This window comes from Mugil cephalus, chromosome 2, assembly GCF_022458985.1.
Source record: "Mugil cephalus isolate CIBA_MC_2020 chromosome 2, CIBA_Mcephalus_1.1, whole genome shotgun sequence".
In the NCBI taxonomy this organism is placed as follows: Eukaryota; Metazoa; Chordata; class Actinopteri; order Mugiliformes; family Mugilidae; genus Mugil; species Mugil cephalus.
The window spans coordinates 24,671,057-24,690,089 of NC_061771.1; the positions used below are offsets into that span (position 1 = coordinate 24,671,057).

General features: G+C 42.9%; 1 protein-coding gene across 3 annotated transcripts in view; it reads right to left on the reverse strand.

The window, feature by feature from the left end:
• The window catches only part of si:dkey-237i9.1 (SEC14-like protein 1), a 29,499-nt gene extending 18,423 nt beyond the window's left edge, over window positions 1–11,076 (reverse strand). Inside the window, exons 1-3 of one of the 3 annotated variants that reach the window (XM_047577384.1) lie at window positions 10,725–11,076; window positions 10,330–10,350; window positions 8,928–9,017 (exon numbers count right to left, since the gene is read on the reverse strand). In XM_047577384.1, the coding sequence (XP_047433340.1) occupies window positions 8,928–9,017; window positions 10,330–10,335 (96 nt within the window). In that variant the 5' untranslated portion in view covers window positions 10,336–10,350; window positions 10,725–11,076. The remainder of the gene's footprint in view (window positions 1–8,927; window positions 9,018–10,329; window positions 10,351–10,724) is intronic. The other 2 variants (XM_047577385.1, XM_047577386.1) reach the window with 2 other exon arrangements.
• Window positions 11,077–19,033: the final 7,957 nt, after the last annotated feature.

Genomic DNA, 19,033 nt, shown 5'->3' on the forward strand with positions numbered 1-19,033 from the left:
CTCCATTCAGTCATGTCACAAATTGATTCTGCGTTTAAGGTTCTCAACAAAGAGCGAAAGCTGCTCCAACAGTTCAGACGTAATGTTTCTGTCAATTCACAGCTGCAAGCAGGCGCCGATTTTGTGCCAAATGTTGTGGTGTATCGAGTTTTGGATGCGTTGCATATTTGATGAGGCCATTTGCTCATCTGGTAAATTGCTGAAAGTGACACTAGGGTCAATGTGTTACGGACAAGACAACGACACTTTGATTGCATGTGTTATAACACTAACATTAACCAAAAACTTCCTCCATAGCAATGTCACACATTTCTATAGCTTATGAAAATAGTTGTGTAACAGAGACGACAGCCACCCAGAGGTCAGCCTCCGCTATTTATATCGGCCGGCTGGGAGAGCGGGAACATTTAGAGTCGGGGACACTTCTCAGATTAAGATTCCTTGGTGAGGAAAAGCTTAGAGATGATGTAAAAACACACCAGCGAACACAATACACAAAAGCTGACGGACAGCCAGCCGAAAGTGGCCTCAGAGGAAACGCACAGGAGGGAGGAACTGTTGCGTAAGAAATACTTGAACGTGTTGTATTTGGAAGTTTCGTGGCAGTGTATACATAGCAAACAGGGCCTGTTTTTCCATTTATAACAAACAAATGAGAAGGGCCGACTTACGCACGGGTCATGGAAAGGATAACAGCAGCAAAGGCTTCAAGAGACACTAAAGCCTCCTCTCAACCGTTTAAATATTGGTACGAATCGCAAATACAGTGTTGTCACATTTTATATATATATATTATATACACACACACACACACCATTGTTGATGCCTGGCTTTGTGGGAAGGCCACTGCCTGGAATATGACGTCAATTAGCTTCATTTGGTGGCAAAAAATCATTAGGAGTTCCACCTCAGGCAGCCCTGGGCCTTGACCAGCACAGGACGTCATTATACGGGTTGAGACAATGCAGCAGTCAAATATTTGCACTTGTCCATACGGATGCCAAATAATTAATTGAACTGGACGGACTGCGACCGGCGCCGCTTCCAAAGAAGAGGCCTTTGTTTGGAAAACCGGCGGTCAGAAGAATCCGTGGAAAACTATTAGCGACGATCAACAACGGCCCAACACCACGGACGCTAAACGGCACACGACGCCGAGCTCTTTCATGACACGCGCCGGCACGCAACCCGATTCTGGAAATACTGACCGCGGAGCTGTTTCAAGGAAACGGGTGGAGCGAAGAATGGCACACGAAGAGGACAAACCCTCCTGGATTCGTTTCAGAGAGTAGAGCCAAGGAGGCTTCGGAGAAAATCAGTTAAAATGAATTTCATGTGTAAACATCACTTGAACTTTGTTGAACGGCACCACTCACATAAGACGCTGTTACGTCAGTCACTTCAGCCTGTTCCGTGTAGATGCAAATTTTTAAATCTTTACTTACACACCGACATGGACCATCTCCAAGGCACAGCCTAAGCAAATTAGTTATTTGAACAACAAACACACACACGAGCTAAACATAAATTCAAGGAATTGCCTTCACAGGAGAACTTGCTCCGGCTTGTCGTTAGGCAGCAAACAGCCAAACAAGATTTTTCTGCTACGTGTAGTTATGTTTCTTTATTGAGCAAAAAGCATAACTGTGATTGCCTGAATATTATCTGCACTAGTTTACATAACCAAAGTGATTTGGTCAATTAAAGTTTTCAACAAGACCGGCTTTGTTATATTTTCAACTAGTGCACAAATGTATTTGAATGGGGAACTGCGTTTCTAAGGCGTATTGGGTGAAACCCCTGTTGAAAAATACCCTGTAATGTAGTACTTCCATGTTCCCATTCTCCATAGCCGGGCCAACCGGTTTAACAGCTTTAGACTTAACACAACAGGGACGGCTCGCCAGCAGCATCCTAGATTTACATTGTGCAAATAGTCTATTTGCAGAGTACTAAACGTATTATTTGTCATGTAACAGACTTAAATGTTTCGGGAGGCTGTTGTTGATGCAGAGAGAAATGAGCACATGGAGCAAAGGGGGTCAAATCGCACATCGTCATAGTGCGATGTAAAGACAGATGAAGATGAGGATTATTATTTATTTTTTTCCCCCCCAAACATCACGCCCCGAAGGCTCCGAGCTTAGGTATAGACTTTGATAGTTGAGGGAACAAGTTCCCGACTGAAACGATATAACAATGGAGCCTTTGGTCTCCGCATGCCACACCACCCACTTCTCTCCCTCCACTGATCTCACTGCTACAGTGTGCATTGTAATGACAGAACTGCCTGGAACTACCAACTCAGAGCGAGGAGGGAGGGGAAACCTCCCAATTATGCAGATCTTACATAAATGCAAGGACCGGGTGGGCAGGGTAATTTGATAAACTGTAGGCTCTGCATGCGTGTTTAACTTTACGCGGAGAGCAGGGAGCAGAAAGCAGCGGGACGGCCATCTGTCGGCTATCAAGCGGCGATCGCACAAAGAACGGGACGTGCTCAAATATACACATTTCTGCTGACGTAAGGCTGAATCTGTCAGTGTCAGCTACAAAGTGGGGAACGTTCAGTCCGAAGTTGATTTAGCAACACCCGTAGTTAATAGTGGTCACAGGAAGCACGCGTTAGCACTTGTGTTATTTGCCTTAATACTCCAACTTTTAGTTTTATATGCTCCCTGCAGCATCCAGAAAGCGTCTGCTCTCGGCAGACGTCACCGTGGCCTTGTGAAAAACAGCGATTAAGGCTGCGAAAGATGTAGTAGTTGTTCTGCTGTGGAAGGCAATTTAATTTTTTTAGCACATGTCCTTTTAAAGAACTCCTTCTGACGATAAAGCCTCATTAGCCTCGCGCTGCTGTAGCTACGGATGAACGCGCTCGTTGCTCACGCACACACCAGCACATGACTGTGTTTATGCAATCGACATAATAACGGTGACATTTATTTTCACAGCCCTTTACGTCAATACAAAAATGTCGCTCCCAAAATGAAAGGATTCGACTTCGGATTCCGTTTCGTCAAATCCAAATCGCGCGTGAAATCTAGGCCGAATAACTGCACGTACAGGTTTATGAGAACTCCTCACGGGCGACGGGTTACAAGGAAAGTGGAGCATCCAGATTTACTGGGAAGGGAAAGGGAGGCGCCGGCGAAGCACGTTCGATGCCGGTCGTTCTGCCGCCGTTGCAAAATTCAGATGACATTTTCTTGAGCATTTTATTTTATTTACGAGTTTAACTTGCATTAATATCGTGGAGGATGTGGCCTGACGCGCTATTGAGTAAAACACCCGAGTGTTTAATTCAACCTACTGAATTACCACCATCAACCCAACATGCAGGGAGATTTAGTGCAGGCTAGTGAAAGTTATATTAGAACGTAGTCAAATTTCATTAGTGTTGGCAGGGGAGTGTATGTTAGTCGCACATGAGAAAATGACCTTCACCCAGCCCACCCACCCACACACACACACACACACACACACACACACACACACACACACACACACACACACACACACACACACACACACACACACACACACACACACACACACACACACACACACACACACACACATCAGGGAAAAAAAACAGTCAGCAAGCAGACGCGCTTAAAAAGGCCGTCACGGTTTACTGTACACGCTCTCCTAACGTCACAGAGCTGCCGCATAGATCTGAGTCACAGTCCGGCGCCGCGCCGTAAAACCAATGCAGCGCTAAGCCCACTAAAGGGCCGTTGTGTAAGAGTATGTGTGCACACATTCATCTGTGTCTTGCAGAGACAAGCAGGGAGGAGGGGGAGGAGGGGAGGAGGGGGGAGGGGGAGGGAGCCGCTGGAGCAGCATCTCGACCTTGCAGCAGCAGGAAAGAGGGTGAATGAGTGTCCCGCTGATTCGTGAATGAAACCAGCACCGGGGTTTTCTCATAGGCTGCCGCCGTCACGTGGCGCAGGCTGCGCGGCCCTCGTTCGAAGCAGCACGCCAGACGATGAGCTCCTCTCCCCAGCGCAGGGCTCATAACTCTTCGTTGTTTTTGGCCAGTGTTATCCGGCGGAGTTAAGCGAATTAGACGCTCCAGGCAAAGGTCTGACGGGCTGATTTAGAGGAGTGGGCAGGTACAATCCTGGGAAAAGCTAATGATAAAAGCAGCATTAAGTAGCTAAACAAGCACCGGTTTCATTAGAGGAGGGAGACAATACTTCCTTCTTGATATTATAATTCCCTTAGGGGAGCTTGTGTGAATAGCATGAATGAAGTGTGCTCAGGTTACACACTATTGTCACTTTTCCAATGGAAATGTGAAACATGACCCAGTTTAGCTCACGTCTGACACGAAGGTTTGATGCAAGCCACGGGCAAGAAAATAGCTCAAAGATAGATTTAAAAACAGTACAGAAAATCCCACAAAGGGCTGCAAAATCCTTAACGAGACCTGTGCATTAGTAAGTAGGTCAGGACGGGGTGGGACGGCGTGTCACCCTGGCAGGGACGCTCAGCGCTGAGCCGGGCTGGACCGAACGATGGGGGAGAGCAGGATGCGCCAAGTTTAGAAACACAAAACAATGCGTTGGCAAGTCAACACTTGAAAGTGTGCTAAGGATGACCCATATATAGACAATTAGATGAAGCAGCGTACAGGACGAAACGAATGGACTTTAAGAGATATGAGTGTTTAGATGCTGCTGCAGGGAAAATAAATAAAACATTTCAACTTCTCATCCACAACGATGTCTACTTTTTTTGTAGCGTGAAATAGCATGAGCAGTGTTATCTTGCACAGCTGGTTTTTGGTTCCGTTATCTATTTAACCAACAGGCAAAACAGGAGCAGGGACGGCGCATATGTTCTCGTCTGAAACGTTCTTATTTCTGTTTTGCATGATGCGACTCTTTAACTGAATTCCTGCAATTGGCCATTAGCCACTGAGCCGTATTTCATCTCACATGTCTCGCTGGCAGATGTTACGTGACCACTTTTTTTTTTTTTTTTTAGAAAGGCCTTAAGAAACAAACAAAGCAGCGGAACAAAGCCGGGGAAAGGGGAAAGAACAAAGCAAGGATAGAGTTCAGGTATCGAATGTTGAGCTGGTAACGTGTATTCAACTGATACTGAAAACACAGTGACACGATCAGAGCGTTCACAACGTGAGGGCTGGTCTGACATCACTAGTTTTATTAAAACGTAAGATATGTTAATGTGTGGACACACCAAACTGACATCAAAGCAACGGGCAGTGGCCGTCAACTGCAATGTCGGTTATACAAGAAACTGTGCACAAAAAAAAAAAAAAAAGAAAACATAACGTGAGAAGAAGGCGTGAAGTGCACACGCTCACAGAGCAGCTTTGTAAGCGATGACCACAGAGTACGTTTGTGTGAGTCAGATTTTTACTTTCACATCCAAGACCCTATCGTGTGTAACTGTACCCGCTGATAACGAGGGCACATCGAGAAGCAAATGTCCCCGTTGCTGTTGATGATGATGATGATGATGATGATACAAGTCCAGCAGGCGTTTACGCTAACATGGCACATCCCGTTCCAAAAAAAACTCTCCCAGGACAGGGGCGGGCGCTTTGTGCTCGCGGATTAACCAGAGACCTGCGTTTCCATGGAGCAGGTTAGGCCGACCATAGTTTCACTTAATACCCCACTCTCTGCAGCGTGCGCATTAATCCGGGGGAGTTTCGGAGAGAGAGTCGTTTTCCTTGGAGCTCGACGACAACGAGCGCGAACGGGGCGGCTATTTAGCGCCGCGCGTTATTCCAGGGCCGTCCGGCTTTTTTTTTTTATTTGCACTTGCAGCTACTGAGATCTTGTTCTAGAAACGACCGTCCCCGCGGGCCTAAAAACAACAGCGAGAGGGGCATTTATTGTGCTGCGCTATTGACATTCCACCGTGACTCCCCCGAGGATGGACTGGAGGCTCTGAGACTGGACTACCGCGATAATAGCAGCAGCAGCAGCAGCAGCAGCAGCGACAACATTTCCTGTTATTGAGATGCGGCCACTGTAGCCGAGGGCCATTTAGAAAGAAAAAAAAAAAAGAAATAAATAAATAATCTGCTGGTGTGCTTCCTTACTTCAGTGATGTTCCCCAGCCCCTCTCTAAAAAAAAATGATAACTTTGTGAAGCAGGATAAGGGCTATCAGGGTCAACGCTAGTGCACACTGGGGTTTGTGGAGAGATCAAACAAACACAGTCCTCCGTTGCTGGTGCACAACCGCCGATAGATACAGATTTCAAAAAGGATGAGAGCGCTGATAGCAGAGTTTACAGTAAAGACAGGGGAAGTCTCCTCGTTTCCTATTACGGTCCGCGGTGCGCCTCTGAGTTTAAGGAGCTGCACGTCTAGTGCAGCCGAGCGCATGTGGACGACCCCTCAACAACAGCTGCAATCAGCTTCACATTAAACAGAAAACCGGTTCAAAGGAGGAAAAACGACAAAAACAAACCCGATAGCTATTAAACTCTGCTGGATTCTGGACCGAGTGTGTCATAGTTGTGGCAGTAATGCAATACAGATGGTAAAAACAGCAGATTGGACTTGTGACTGCCAAGTTGTGAGAAGACCGTCACATTTGCTGGGATACAGTGTTCAGTGTTGATACAGGAACTAATGCAGAGCAAAAACAGCTGAAGGGCATCGTAGGACCAAGCCCAGCTTATGCAACGCTCAGGCCAGAGGTTCAAAAATGTTTCTAGCACCTGTCAGTGAAGTGGGAGGCCCTTCGGTGGAGCAGCTGTATTTCATCTAGACTGAAGGAATCCATTTAAAGGCTTCAGCGGAGGAACGCAGAGTCTCGGTTCTTAGCCTCGAATGAGTCAGTCGGTATTTTTCAAAGAACTGACAGTATCCAAACAATGAGTCAAACAGAGGGAGAACACCACATTCCTCAAAGCAAAATGTCAAATGCCTTGCGACGCACGAAAGGGGGAAAAGCCGTAACTGGGAAACGGTTCAGGAGCCTCTGACGGAGGAACAACACAGCTGAGGCGGCCGCTCGCTGAAGAGGACCGAGTAATTTTAGCTCGTTACAAAACGGCGTCAGTGCTGCGTGATGGTTTCCCCCCACAGAGACGGGATGTTGCTGTACCGCTCCGCCGCAACGGCGGCGTATACACCTACTATAGAGGAAGTGAGAGCGGAAAGGTTTCTCTGGGTTTTTAATAAAAAAAAGAAGAAAAAAAAAAGAAAAGGAGCCGGCAAGTGTTGTGACGCACCATTAAGTCTGCTCTGCAGCGTCTGCAAAAACACTCACTGCAGAGGAAAGTCGCCAGGAGGGGAAAAATGCACCGAATGCAAGCGACTGACTGCAAACTACAAACTAACCACAGATTCCTACGACGTTGCGCGATTATTATTAGATGACGCGATTTAAACATTTTTCTACATCCAGCTTTTAAATCCCACCTTATCTGGCTCTGTCCTAGTTTAAAAAACGCGGGGTTACTCCGTTACACGGCCTGTCCCGTCAAGAAGAAGCCTACGACGTGGGTCATCGCCAGCCTACAAATCATCCAAGCCTGGTGTGCCATTATAACTCCCCCCCCCCCTTTGGGTGTAAATCAAGGTGTAGGTACCAGCTCTCTATTTATAGCTATCCGTTTGCCCACAGCTCAATCCAGGCTATGCTAAGGAGATTTAGCCTCCCTGCCTGCACAGAAAGCTCATTTCCATTTAAAGAAAACAGCACAAGCCTGAAATCAGGTTAAAAAAAAACAAACAAACACGTAAACAGACTGTACAAGAGAAGCGATGCCACCGACACAATCCCTTGGTTTCCGTGTTCGCTTGCGCTGCCGAAATCATCTGCACGGTTAACATAGTTTGGCTGACATTGACGGTTGTATAATCAGGACAGAAGTATGCAGGCGTGCGCTAATACCATGTTGCAGACAAACTGCAGCCGAGGTCAAAGCAGCAGCGCGTAAAGCAGCCATCCGCTGATTATAGTTCACAGCGGAGTGTCTTATTATGTCCCAAACCGCAGGATTATAGAAATAAAATGGATCACGCTTTAATGCTGGAGGTCTATTCCATCATTGTGTTTAAGGTACTTTAAGCTACGCATGACAAAATAGAAATAGAGAATACAAAATTAAAACAAGTTCAAAAAATAAATTGAGAGAGTGGATCTAAACAGCACTTTGCACGGTAATTATTTGAGTGAAAGTTCAATACGAATGCACAGCCTGTGTACGAGAGAGTGAGCCAAAACATGCAGCGATGCAGTCGCTCGCTTACTGAATTTTTTACACCGCAAATGGGCTCCCAGCGCAGTCTGCGGTGAGACCTCGGTTTGACGTGACGGCGCAGCAATGTTGCGCATTCAGACGGCGAGTGTGCGACTGTACGTCGCTATACATTCAAACGTTAAACAGGGACAGACTTCAAGACGACAGGAAGAAGAAGAAAAACAAACTGGGTCGTCTCACAAGACATTTTGTCGTCTTGTAGCAGGGATATATATATATATTTACTAAAAAAATAAATAACAAATGTATTTATTATTTATAAGTTATCAAACTAAGTCAGAGCCGTGATTGTATTTGAAACGTTAAAAAAAGTGGATGCATGATTAGAAAGACCAGCTTTGATGGTGATGTAGATACAACAACTGCATTCATTGTCGTCCGCCTTCCGGCACAATATCTTTCTGTTATTTAGTCGCTGTCTTGTGCGGGTGACCTCTGAAGCGCCTTGATTAGTGGCGCCCACCTGAAACTCACATGATCTGTAACGGCCTGATGCTAAACTGTGATTAGTGGGATCTGTTTTGATTCCGTAAGACAAGAATCAAAACAGATCTCAAGTCATTTACAACCGATGGAAGTTACTCGGACGAGGAGTGAAAAATCTACAAGAAATCCAATAAGTTTTGTCTTAGTTTTGCTTTTTGGATCCGGGTTAGGACACTTACCGCCATCACCAGCTCAAAGGGGTGCTTGTACACCCGCACGGGTGACTGGTACTTCTGCACCATGGTGGGGATTACAGCAACACCCACAACCTGAACAGAAATGAGAAAAAAAAAACATATATGTATTTGGAAAAGAAAAAGTACGCAGTGATCACAAATCAAAAGAAAGCTTTGTATGATGTATATTGCTTCTGGCTCAGTCTAGGTCTCAAGAATACTGCTCCTAAGTGGCAAAATTACAGTATTATAGCTGCATCCGGCTTCGACAACCAATAGACTCCAGGTACTATTAAGTAAAGCTGTGTTTTGTCTGGTAGCTGGAATGAGCAAAAAAAAAAAAAAGAAAGAAAACAAGCAGCAGGAGGGAAACTCTCCTGGGCTGTAACCGAGGATCTCGCTGATCAATGAATGCAGCGAGTCCCGCTCATTTATCACAGATCTGTGCCTCACTAATGGCTTTTCATCGCTAAACTACTGGGGATAGAACTAATTTAAAGCTGCAGCCTTTGTAGGAGCTCGGGTCACAGTTACACACATTATGACTGACACTGACATGTTGTGTTGAGGTCTGGGGAAATGTATATAAAACAACCATATATATATCCTATAATTGAACCTCGGAAAAGAATAATAAACAAAGTGTGTTATTGTGAACCTACTAACACACTATTTGTGCAAGATTAGATATTGTGCTCCTCAAAAACAAAGCAAATAATCTTTCAAGTAAAGAATCACGGCCTTTTGGCTTGTTTTCTTCAGTCATTTAAATCAAGAGAAGGAAGCTATAATTTAAGGGGGTTATTGGTTTTGAAATGAGTAAAGTGCTTCAATTTTGGGAGCAAAACTATGGAATAAGCTCAGTGATGGGTTTTAAGAGAGCATTAAAATATAAAATAATGCATTATAAATAACAATAATGATTCTTTTTGTCTTGTCTGTACAGGACAGGCAAATATAAGCCCTGGACTTCAGCCTGTTCCTTTTTTTCTGGCTTAACTGTCTGCGCAAAACGATTTCGGTGGTGGTGTTGTTGTTGTGCGAAAGAAACAATTTCATTCATTCATTCGAGCACAAGCCAGGGCACAGAAGGAGGCTGACTGCAAACGTGTGTGGAGAAAAAAAAGAGGGGACGCAGTGTACTTCATAGTTTGGTAATTAAAAGCACGTTCACATGAGCCAAACAAAATGTGCTCGGCGAGTTATTACATGCCTGCAAACTCCAGCTATGCTGAGATGGGAACACGTCTGCGAGGAAGGGGTGTGAGCTGCCGTCCCAGCGCTACTTACAGAGGGATCAGGGCTAATAATAACCGGGCTAGGAGAGACACGGGATACAAACATGTCGCCACAGTCTCTCTAAAAACAACACTACTGCTATATACACACACACACACGCAATTACCGTCATTCTTCCAGGATCTGTCTGCAACTCCAGAGACACGTTGAAAGAAGACAAGCATGTGTTCATTAAGAAATTTCCACCGACCCACAAACCAGGCATGGGAACTGGTGCTGGAGCGCTTTAATTTGGTGTTCATCTCCTCCCTATTTAAGATTTCCCATCCTTTTTGTAACGCTTAGCTTTGTCGCTAATGTTCCTTTTGAGGTCTTGGCTTGTTTGTGGTCCTCTACCGCCCCAAAAAAATACCCCCAACAACACAAGAACGTAAAAATGAAACTCAATGTTTTTCCCCTCCTCAAGCAGGTTGTGTATATTTTGACACGTTAGCTTCCTGGACAACAGCGGCTAACTGACATTAACCCGCACGTTAGCGCTACATAACTTTACAAACTTACCGGTGAAACAAGGAGAGGAATAAATGTGGACGGGTTGAGTCGGGTTGGTCGTCGTTTCTTCTACAAAAAGCTTTCGGACAGAACTCTTTCCATCCCCCCTGATACTCGGCTCCTTCACTTCGCCGGGAAGCTAACGATGCTAACGGCGGTTAGCTGCCCATGTAGCCTCGGTGAAGCGGCGAACAAGCGAACCGTTCTCTCCTCACAGCCGAGCGGCGACGAACACAGTCAACAAACTAAATATCCCGGACTACTGGTCCACCGTTAAATCACAGCAGATGATAAGAGTCGACAGGAGAGGAAGGTGCCCTCTCTCTCGGTCCTCTCCTCCTCCTCATCTCGCTCTCATGCCTTTTGCTGGAGTGGTGGGCGGATCGATCCATTGTCGATATCAGTGACTGTATCGATATTGGTCGATACCACCGCGATGAGATCGATACTGAAATTTCAGTTTCTCGTAGCGGTTGCGGAGGTTTCATGTAAGAGGCGCCTTGAATGTGTTTGTCTAAATCTTTTTATTATTATTATTATTATTATTATTATTTTAAAAAGGATCAATAAAGTTGAGTCTAAGTCCTTTAGTTTTGGGGTCAGATTCAGCCCTGTTTGATCCCAGGTGGGCCAAACCATATTCTCTCCATTCACTTTAGTGCAAAGACAAACAAGTGAACTAGGAGAATGTTTACTTAATAAACCATCCATCCAAAGAAAAACTATTTTAATGTGGGCACATTGCTGTCTGCTGTTTAGTCTTGGCTCCCAGTGTTGTGTTCAGGCTCTTACTATAACAGTGGACGCATTATTAGGAGCAGCACTTATTTTCACTGCAAAACTGCAGTCCTCTGAGTAATTTTCACACTTTGCAGATCTATGCTGCAGGCCTGAGTAGACACTCCGGCGAGCAGCTTTTGGCCTGTGGGCTGTATGTTTGACACCTGTGGTCTAAATGCTGCTGCTGTCACGGAGCAGGCTCACTTTCGGGATTTAACGTCATAATTGTAGTTTCTTCACACTCAACCTGAAAAAGAATTTGTTTCCATTTGCTCCCAAGTGATAATTTTGTGTCGTTTCTGAGCAAAAAAAATTTATTGCGATGATAACATATTTTGTATTTACTTATAAACTTCGCCCTCATTTTGGATAATAACTGTTTAATAATCCGAAAGGCAAATCACAAAAACACTCAAAGGTCAAGATAACTCATTGATTGATGATGCATTCACCTTAATTACAAAAGAGTATCGATATCTGTATGGGCAATACTGACCCTGTAGTTACTTGGTATCGAGTCGATACCAAACCTAGAGGTATCGAGCTGCTGTGGTCGCTCCTCCCCGTTCAGTGAGCTCAGTTTTTTTCCACCCAGCGCAGCTTCGTCTTCCCAAGAACATCTTTGTGTGTGTGTGTGTGTGTGTGTGTGTGTGTTTTGACTAAGAAATTCCATTTACAAAACATTGCGACATACAATCTCCACAGCTTTTTGGAACACAGGTGCATATAACACAGTAACACAAAATATATATACCTACAATATGTATCTATCAGAAAAGGCAGAACTTGACAATCGTATTTAAGTGCAATCTGAAAATACAAAACCACGAAGCAGAAAAGACCGTTTTCCTCAATGAAATTGAACCGTTTCATCACATGTTCATTCTTCACTATTTGAAGGGCTTTAGTGAAGGAGAGAAACTAATTATGAAATACACAAACCTAGGACTAACCTGGAACTGTAGACCTCTGCAGGTACGTATGATGATAATCAGTAAGATCTTAAAAATGAATTCTAAAACACTGTGGTGACTAAAGACTTACTAAAACCAGAAGAACATGACCCTGCTTCCTGTTTCTAGTTAAAAGTCTGACAGCTGAGTTTGTACCATTCAAAGTTGTGAGACTGATTAATTATTCAAACAGAATAAAGAGGCTATTATAATGCTCCAGACACAACAAATTAAAAGCATATACAATGTTCTCTGTGTATTTAAAAGATACAATAGGGCCAGATGTTGCAAATGCTTCAGTAAAAACAGGATTGAACTAGTTTAGTAATGTGGGACTCAAACCTTCAATCAGTGTCAGACTAGACACCAATGTTTTTCACAGCAGGACGGATGTTGTAGCCGAGGGAACCAGCCAAAGGTACAATTTGCCTTGTTGAGAGTGGGCCAATCGCAAGGATTTCAGTTGTTGCTCATCCATTTTCATCATCATGAGGAAGTTACTTAACTTAGCGGTGATGGGGACAGAAACCAATGATGAAACTGTGCGTCTGAGCATTAACATACACTTAACCTCAGACATCCAAAAAACAAAGCTGAAACAAAGGCAACAGACCTGTAAAAGAAAATTAGAATAGAATAGAGTAGAATAGAATAGAATAGAATAGAATAGAATAGAATAGAATAGAATAGAATAGAATAGAATAGAAAGTGTACAGGGAGATTGGAGAGCTTCTCCTTTTCAGTGCAAAAAAAACACAAGTATGTACAAAATAGTGCAAAGAAGGTATTTTTACAAGGAGTTACAGCTAAAGTTAATGTACTAATACAAAAAAATATTGAAAATATGCAAAAATAATGCATATATTGTTTTTTATTGCAGCAGCGGTAAAAGTGTGAACGTGTAAAAATGTATTGCACAACTTTTCTGAATAGATGGCTAGACATGATAGCAGCATCAAGTCTGTTACGTGTGAGAGTTCGGGGTGGTGATGGCTCTCGAAAAGACGTAAAGTGTACAAAACTCTGAAGACGGTGCAAGAGCACACGGAGAAAGGCAGGAGATCAAGAAAACACGAAAAATGCAATAGTAATGACCATCAAACATAATGATTTGGAAACCTCAGGCTTCGCTGATAATGATTAGTAAGTGTAACGGCTACAGCAGCAGATTCCTGCAGAAATGTGATCATGAGTGTCTGTGCGTCGGCTTGGGGATAGAAACCGTTGCTTGAACTGGCTGTGAGGGCCTGAAGTGTTTGATACCTTTTCCCAGGCGGCAGGAATCCCGAAGAACCAGAAAGCTGTGTAACGGGCAGCAGGAGGCAAAGTCTCCTGAGCCGTGACCAGCGATCTTGCTGATCAATGAATGCAGCACGTCCTGTTCATTTATCACAGATCTGTGCCGCCGCAGTGGCTTTTCACTAAGCTGCCGTACATGCGGCTCAGGTCACGGCTACACACTGCTGCTGATTGTTCTGTAGGATAAAACAGGACGCTGCACATGTGTCAGCATTTGAACAGAGGCCAGAGCACAGAATGAGGCTGATTGAAATCACGAATACTTATTGTTTGAAGAAAAAGGACGCACCGTACCCAGAAGATTGGCAATCAAAAGCATGTTTACATGAACAAAAGAGAAAAAAATGCTGTAAAGGCTGCTTACTCATTTAGTAAAAGTGAAATGCGTCGGTGCCTTTGCTCTATATGTCTGCAATTCCAGCTATGCTGCAAGGCAGGAGTGTGAGCTAACCTCCCAGCACTACTTACAGCGGGATCAGGGCTAATAATAAGACGGCGTAACTGTGTAAACACCTCACTGTTGGACAGGAGAGAGTGGTGTGTCTTTACCGTACCCTTGTAAACGGAGACGCTGGAAGTTACTTTTGGACACAAGTAATCAATGCTGGTGCTGGAATCTAGTTGCTGTATCGCTGACATGTGACACATGAGCTTCGCCAACTAGTACCTTAAGTTCTGTTACAAGCTAATTTAGAGACCTGAAATTCATGCCGTAAATATTTGAAAAGGGTTCATGTGCACGTGAAATGAGCAGCTATGTGTAAACTACTAGTATCTCTCTTTCCTCCAGATGATGCATTTTTGACCTAATCAAAAAGTATTTACAGAGGAGATGGTTTTTGAACAGTTTACATGTTCGGGGTGTATTTTTGTTGCCTTATAGAAGTAAGTTTCAGCTTCAAGGCTCACTACTGCCACCTGTTGACCAGTGGAATAGTTGTAACTACCGACTGCTAGTCAGTATAAAAAGTCTGAGCATTTGTTGATTCTGCAGATATACCTCTGGTGTTTTACCACAATAATAATTTTACAATAACAATGAGTCTTAATGATTAGCACTGTTACCTCACAGAATGAAGGTTCTCTTGTAAACCTGACAGCCTTTCTGTGTTGAGTTTAGGCCAGTGTGTGTGAAGTTAATTGGTTATTCCAGTGTAGATTCCACATGACAGTCGTGCGTGCGAATAACTGGTGTCGTGTCCAGAGTTTAAGCCACTTCCCTAGACTTCCATTACCTACAGCAGGGGTGGGGCAAATGGGTATTTAAAAAAAAATTGGTTCGGTGTGTGCATAGACTGTATAAAGATAGAGGGTGGATCCTCGAAAGTGAAGCCAAAGTCAGCAGGGTTGCAAACTGCAACAAATACAGCTGAAAATTCATGTTTTTAGGTATTTCAGCTTCTCAATATGATGCTAATACATGAAGTGTCAATTTTTAAATTGAGTTATAGTTAGTTATTCAACACTATAGAGACGTGGAGACGTATTGTCCATACTATGTCTATGATGTATATGTATATTTCAACTAAAAATTAAGTCTAAAAAATCAAGAGGACAAACACTGGACTTTAGACAGTGGTGTAAACATGATTTTTTTTGTTCGTAAACAATACAAATAATTTATTATGCAAGTCACGAGTTAGCATTAACATTGTATGTGAAACCCTGTTTAGTCCTCATTGGTGAAGAAAGAGATAGAGATAGAGAGAGAAACAGATGTTCTTTTAATAGTATTGTTATAGAGCTTCTTTTAGATTTCGCAACTAAACTGGTACTGCAGCTTATGAGCTTCAGACCTACTTATCAGATTGTTTCACTGTTTTTTTAATCACTGAATTTTTAAGGTAATACATTTGCACAAAAATTCCACTCAAAATGAAACACCTGAGTAGATGCAATAATTGAACATAGTATATAATAATAATATAGAACAGAGTAAAGAGTAGAAGAAAAAAAGGGGAAAGAAAAATATGCATAAGGAACATGGCTTGTGGGACAATACATTAATACAGGAAGACATTTCTTCTCTTTCCAGTAGTTGTTATCCACATAATGGTGCTTAGAGGAAACACGTCAAAATCAATAGTTAACAAGCAGGTGTAGCCCATGAGTCATTTTTTCCGTTGCCCAAATTACCGTTGTTGATGTTCAGCCACTGGTTCTGAGTAGGAGACTGAAGTGTGTGCCAGTTTCTTGTGATGGCTTTCCATCAGTATCTTAGCCAAGTAGCGATCCTCCACCTGCACCACTGGCAATATCACCAAGTACAACTTAACACATGTGACTGGGACCTTATATCCAAGCTCCTCAGTCAGAATTGAGTGTACAGCCACCCAGGAGGCATGGCTTGCTGTTAAAAATGAACCTAAAGTGTGAACGTTTGTGGAAGCTGGAGCTTTCCATTAGAAGAAAGTATTATCTGGACCACCATATCAAGCACCACCAACAGAGCATGATATGTCAAATGAATCCTTTCTCCTGTCACATAAGCTCAGATAAGGTTGTATGGCCCAAGGAGTTTAGAATTAGCCAACACTTCATCTTCTGTGTTTCCCTGCAGGATACTCTGTCATGACTGCCTCTGAACTACCATTAGTGTGGAACATGAAACAGTAATTTGAGGGTTGAAGTGACTCTGTTGGCTAGCTGTTGAGCTTGGCTCAGCTTCTGAGCTCTGACTATTTCTTCAAGTTCAAAGTAAGTACTTTCCCGCGTTCAGCGCTTACACTGATGTAAAATTCTTTCTTTCCCAGTGGAAAAGAAGCATTTTTCATGTTTGTGCTTTCAAGGCAGATCAAAGACACAACTACCGCTCTCATTGGATAATTGAAGATGAGTTAGAAATCCTATCCCAGGTCATCGAGAAGCATTTCACACGGCAGATGAACACATAGCATCAGCCTGAAAGCGTAGATGTTTCCCTGCTTCGTCGGCTTGTCATGACACCAGTTGGTAGACCCAATTTACAATTTATTATTCACTTTCTGCAGGAATTGTGCAAACATATCTTGACTTTCTCCCATCATGCTAAACCTAATTGTTTTTTAATTCATTTAATTCAGATATCTAGATCAGAAAAGACAGGTTTTTAACCAGTTCCTTCACATTTTGACAGTCTATGGCCTGTCTGTGTTTCTGTATTTAAGGCGGATTTGAGTGAAATCCAGTTTCATCATCACGTCTTCGTAGAATCTCAAATTTATTTCATAGGTTAGGTGGGCAGACCAGGTCCAGCAGAGTATCTACATGTTCACGCCATCAGTGATTATTCATACATCGTCCACATTGGCAGGAAGTAGAAACAAAAATTAAACAATGTTTGGGTGGTGTTTTTACAGAGCAAGGAAGGCTGACAAGCACACAAGTATATATAATATATATATGTCTGTAGGTTACAACCTCCTGAGACTCGTCCTCATATCGGGACATTAAGTTTTAGGTTTTATTGCAGCTTATTCTGCTTCATTTAAAGCTGTTGTGCTCGTTAGTGGACACTTTAGTCTGCCATCTAGTGGTAGCAAAGGGTCAATACACTAGTCAGTAAAGACATGATAGTGGACATTTCATCATATTCATTCAGACGAGGAACAAAACCCCAACAAATTCTACGGTTAAAACGTATTTATGTGTGCTTATTAATGTTTCCAATTTGATATGACTCATGAATTTAACAAATTTTATCAATAGCAACAGGCTACAACCTCGATAATTAGCCAGCACTCGGTTGAGGACGTTGGGACTTCATTATTTGCAATTCTGTTTTTTCTCAGCCATGCACAGGTAGTAAAATATACAGTTTTATATGTTGTCACACACTGGTGACTTTATGTGTGTCCACATATGAGGAATAAGTTGTTGTTGTTTTTTAAAAAACTGCTACTTTCTGTTGAAAGATGTTGTTTAGTTTTTGTACTTCCTACGTCCTACTGACCGCGAATGCCTTGGAGAAATTAAAAATGCATACCAAACAAAAGCTCGGGTCTCAGGAGGTTAAGAGTAGTGTATAGTACAGGGAATAAAGCATGTGCATTACTTACATTCTGAATAGATTACATACAGAATAAATATGTGGAATTGACAATTATATTAAGTAAACAGATATAGGTTATATTTAATAAACAGAATAGAAGATAGAACAGTGCAAACATTATATATGTGATAGCTGTGTCAGTTAGTGATGTGATATGTACCCGTAACCTGTAACCATATATAGCAGGAGCAGTACATAGTCAGATGAGGGGATGTTCCTCCAAGACCAAGATATGGGATTAAGTTTACACAAGTATACAAAACAAGGGCGTGAGCATAGTGCTGGTGCAGGCTGTGAAGACAAACAGTCCCAACAGTGAGAGACGGTGCAAGGACAAACAATACAGTACAGACAGTGCAGAACACTTAATGCACTCGTGAAAAGACACAACAACAGAGGGCGGCACTGACTAATAAGCACACTAACATATGTGCGACGTGCAGTTTCTACCACTAATGTAGGTTAACTGGTCAACACAGACATGCCGCTCAGAGGGCATTCGAGGGAGTCGAGTACAGTGCTATATTTAAAAAAGGGCAACAGGTAAAGCAGCAGCCTCTATTTACAAGCAGAAATTAGGTCACTCTCAATAATCTCATGTTAACACTGGCAGGCCTTTAAAAGAACAGAAAGGTGAGTATAAAACAAAATGAAATACTTTTAAAGCTGTGCTATCAAGACAGTTTTTTTTTTTTTTTTTTTTTTTTTTTTAAATTATCATTCAACACCATAATCAGAGGGGAAATACAGCCACTAGAGGGTGAACAAGACAAAGTAACTTCCAGTGGTTTCATCTAATATTTTAAAAAGGGGAACATATTTCTGAATGTTACCGTGTAGTTAGTGTACGTAATGTATTGAACAAGCATCACTCTGAAGCAACCTAAACCAGACGAAGCCCTGGCACAACTTTAAATGATGTAGTTTATGGCCATTGTATCGCAATATGCAGAATTTCCAGTGTAATATAAATAGTGCTGTCACTGTTCACTTATGTGTTGACTTGGCAACAAGTGACATTAGCAAAGAGAGATCTCAGAAATATCCTGCAGGTGTGTAACGAGCAGACAGCAGCATGAGAGCAGGAAGTGGTTTTGTAGAGTCTGACAAACTGATCTGAGCAGGAAGTGCAGGCTTGCTGTGACAGGAAACTGATCTCAACAGTCAACACTTCATACGCCCACAGGTGGATTCACATCTCTTCTAATGAATATGTCGCTATTGATTAAGGTCTGGGGACAAGAGTTGCATTTAGC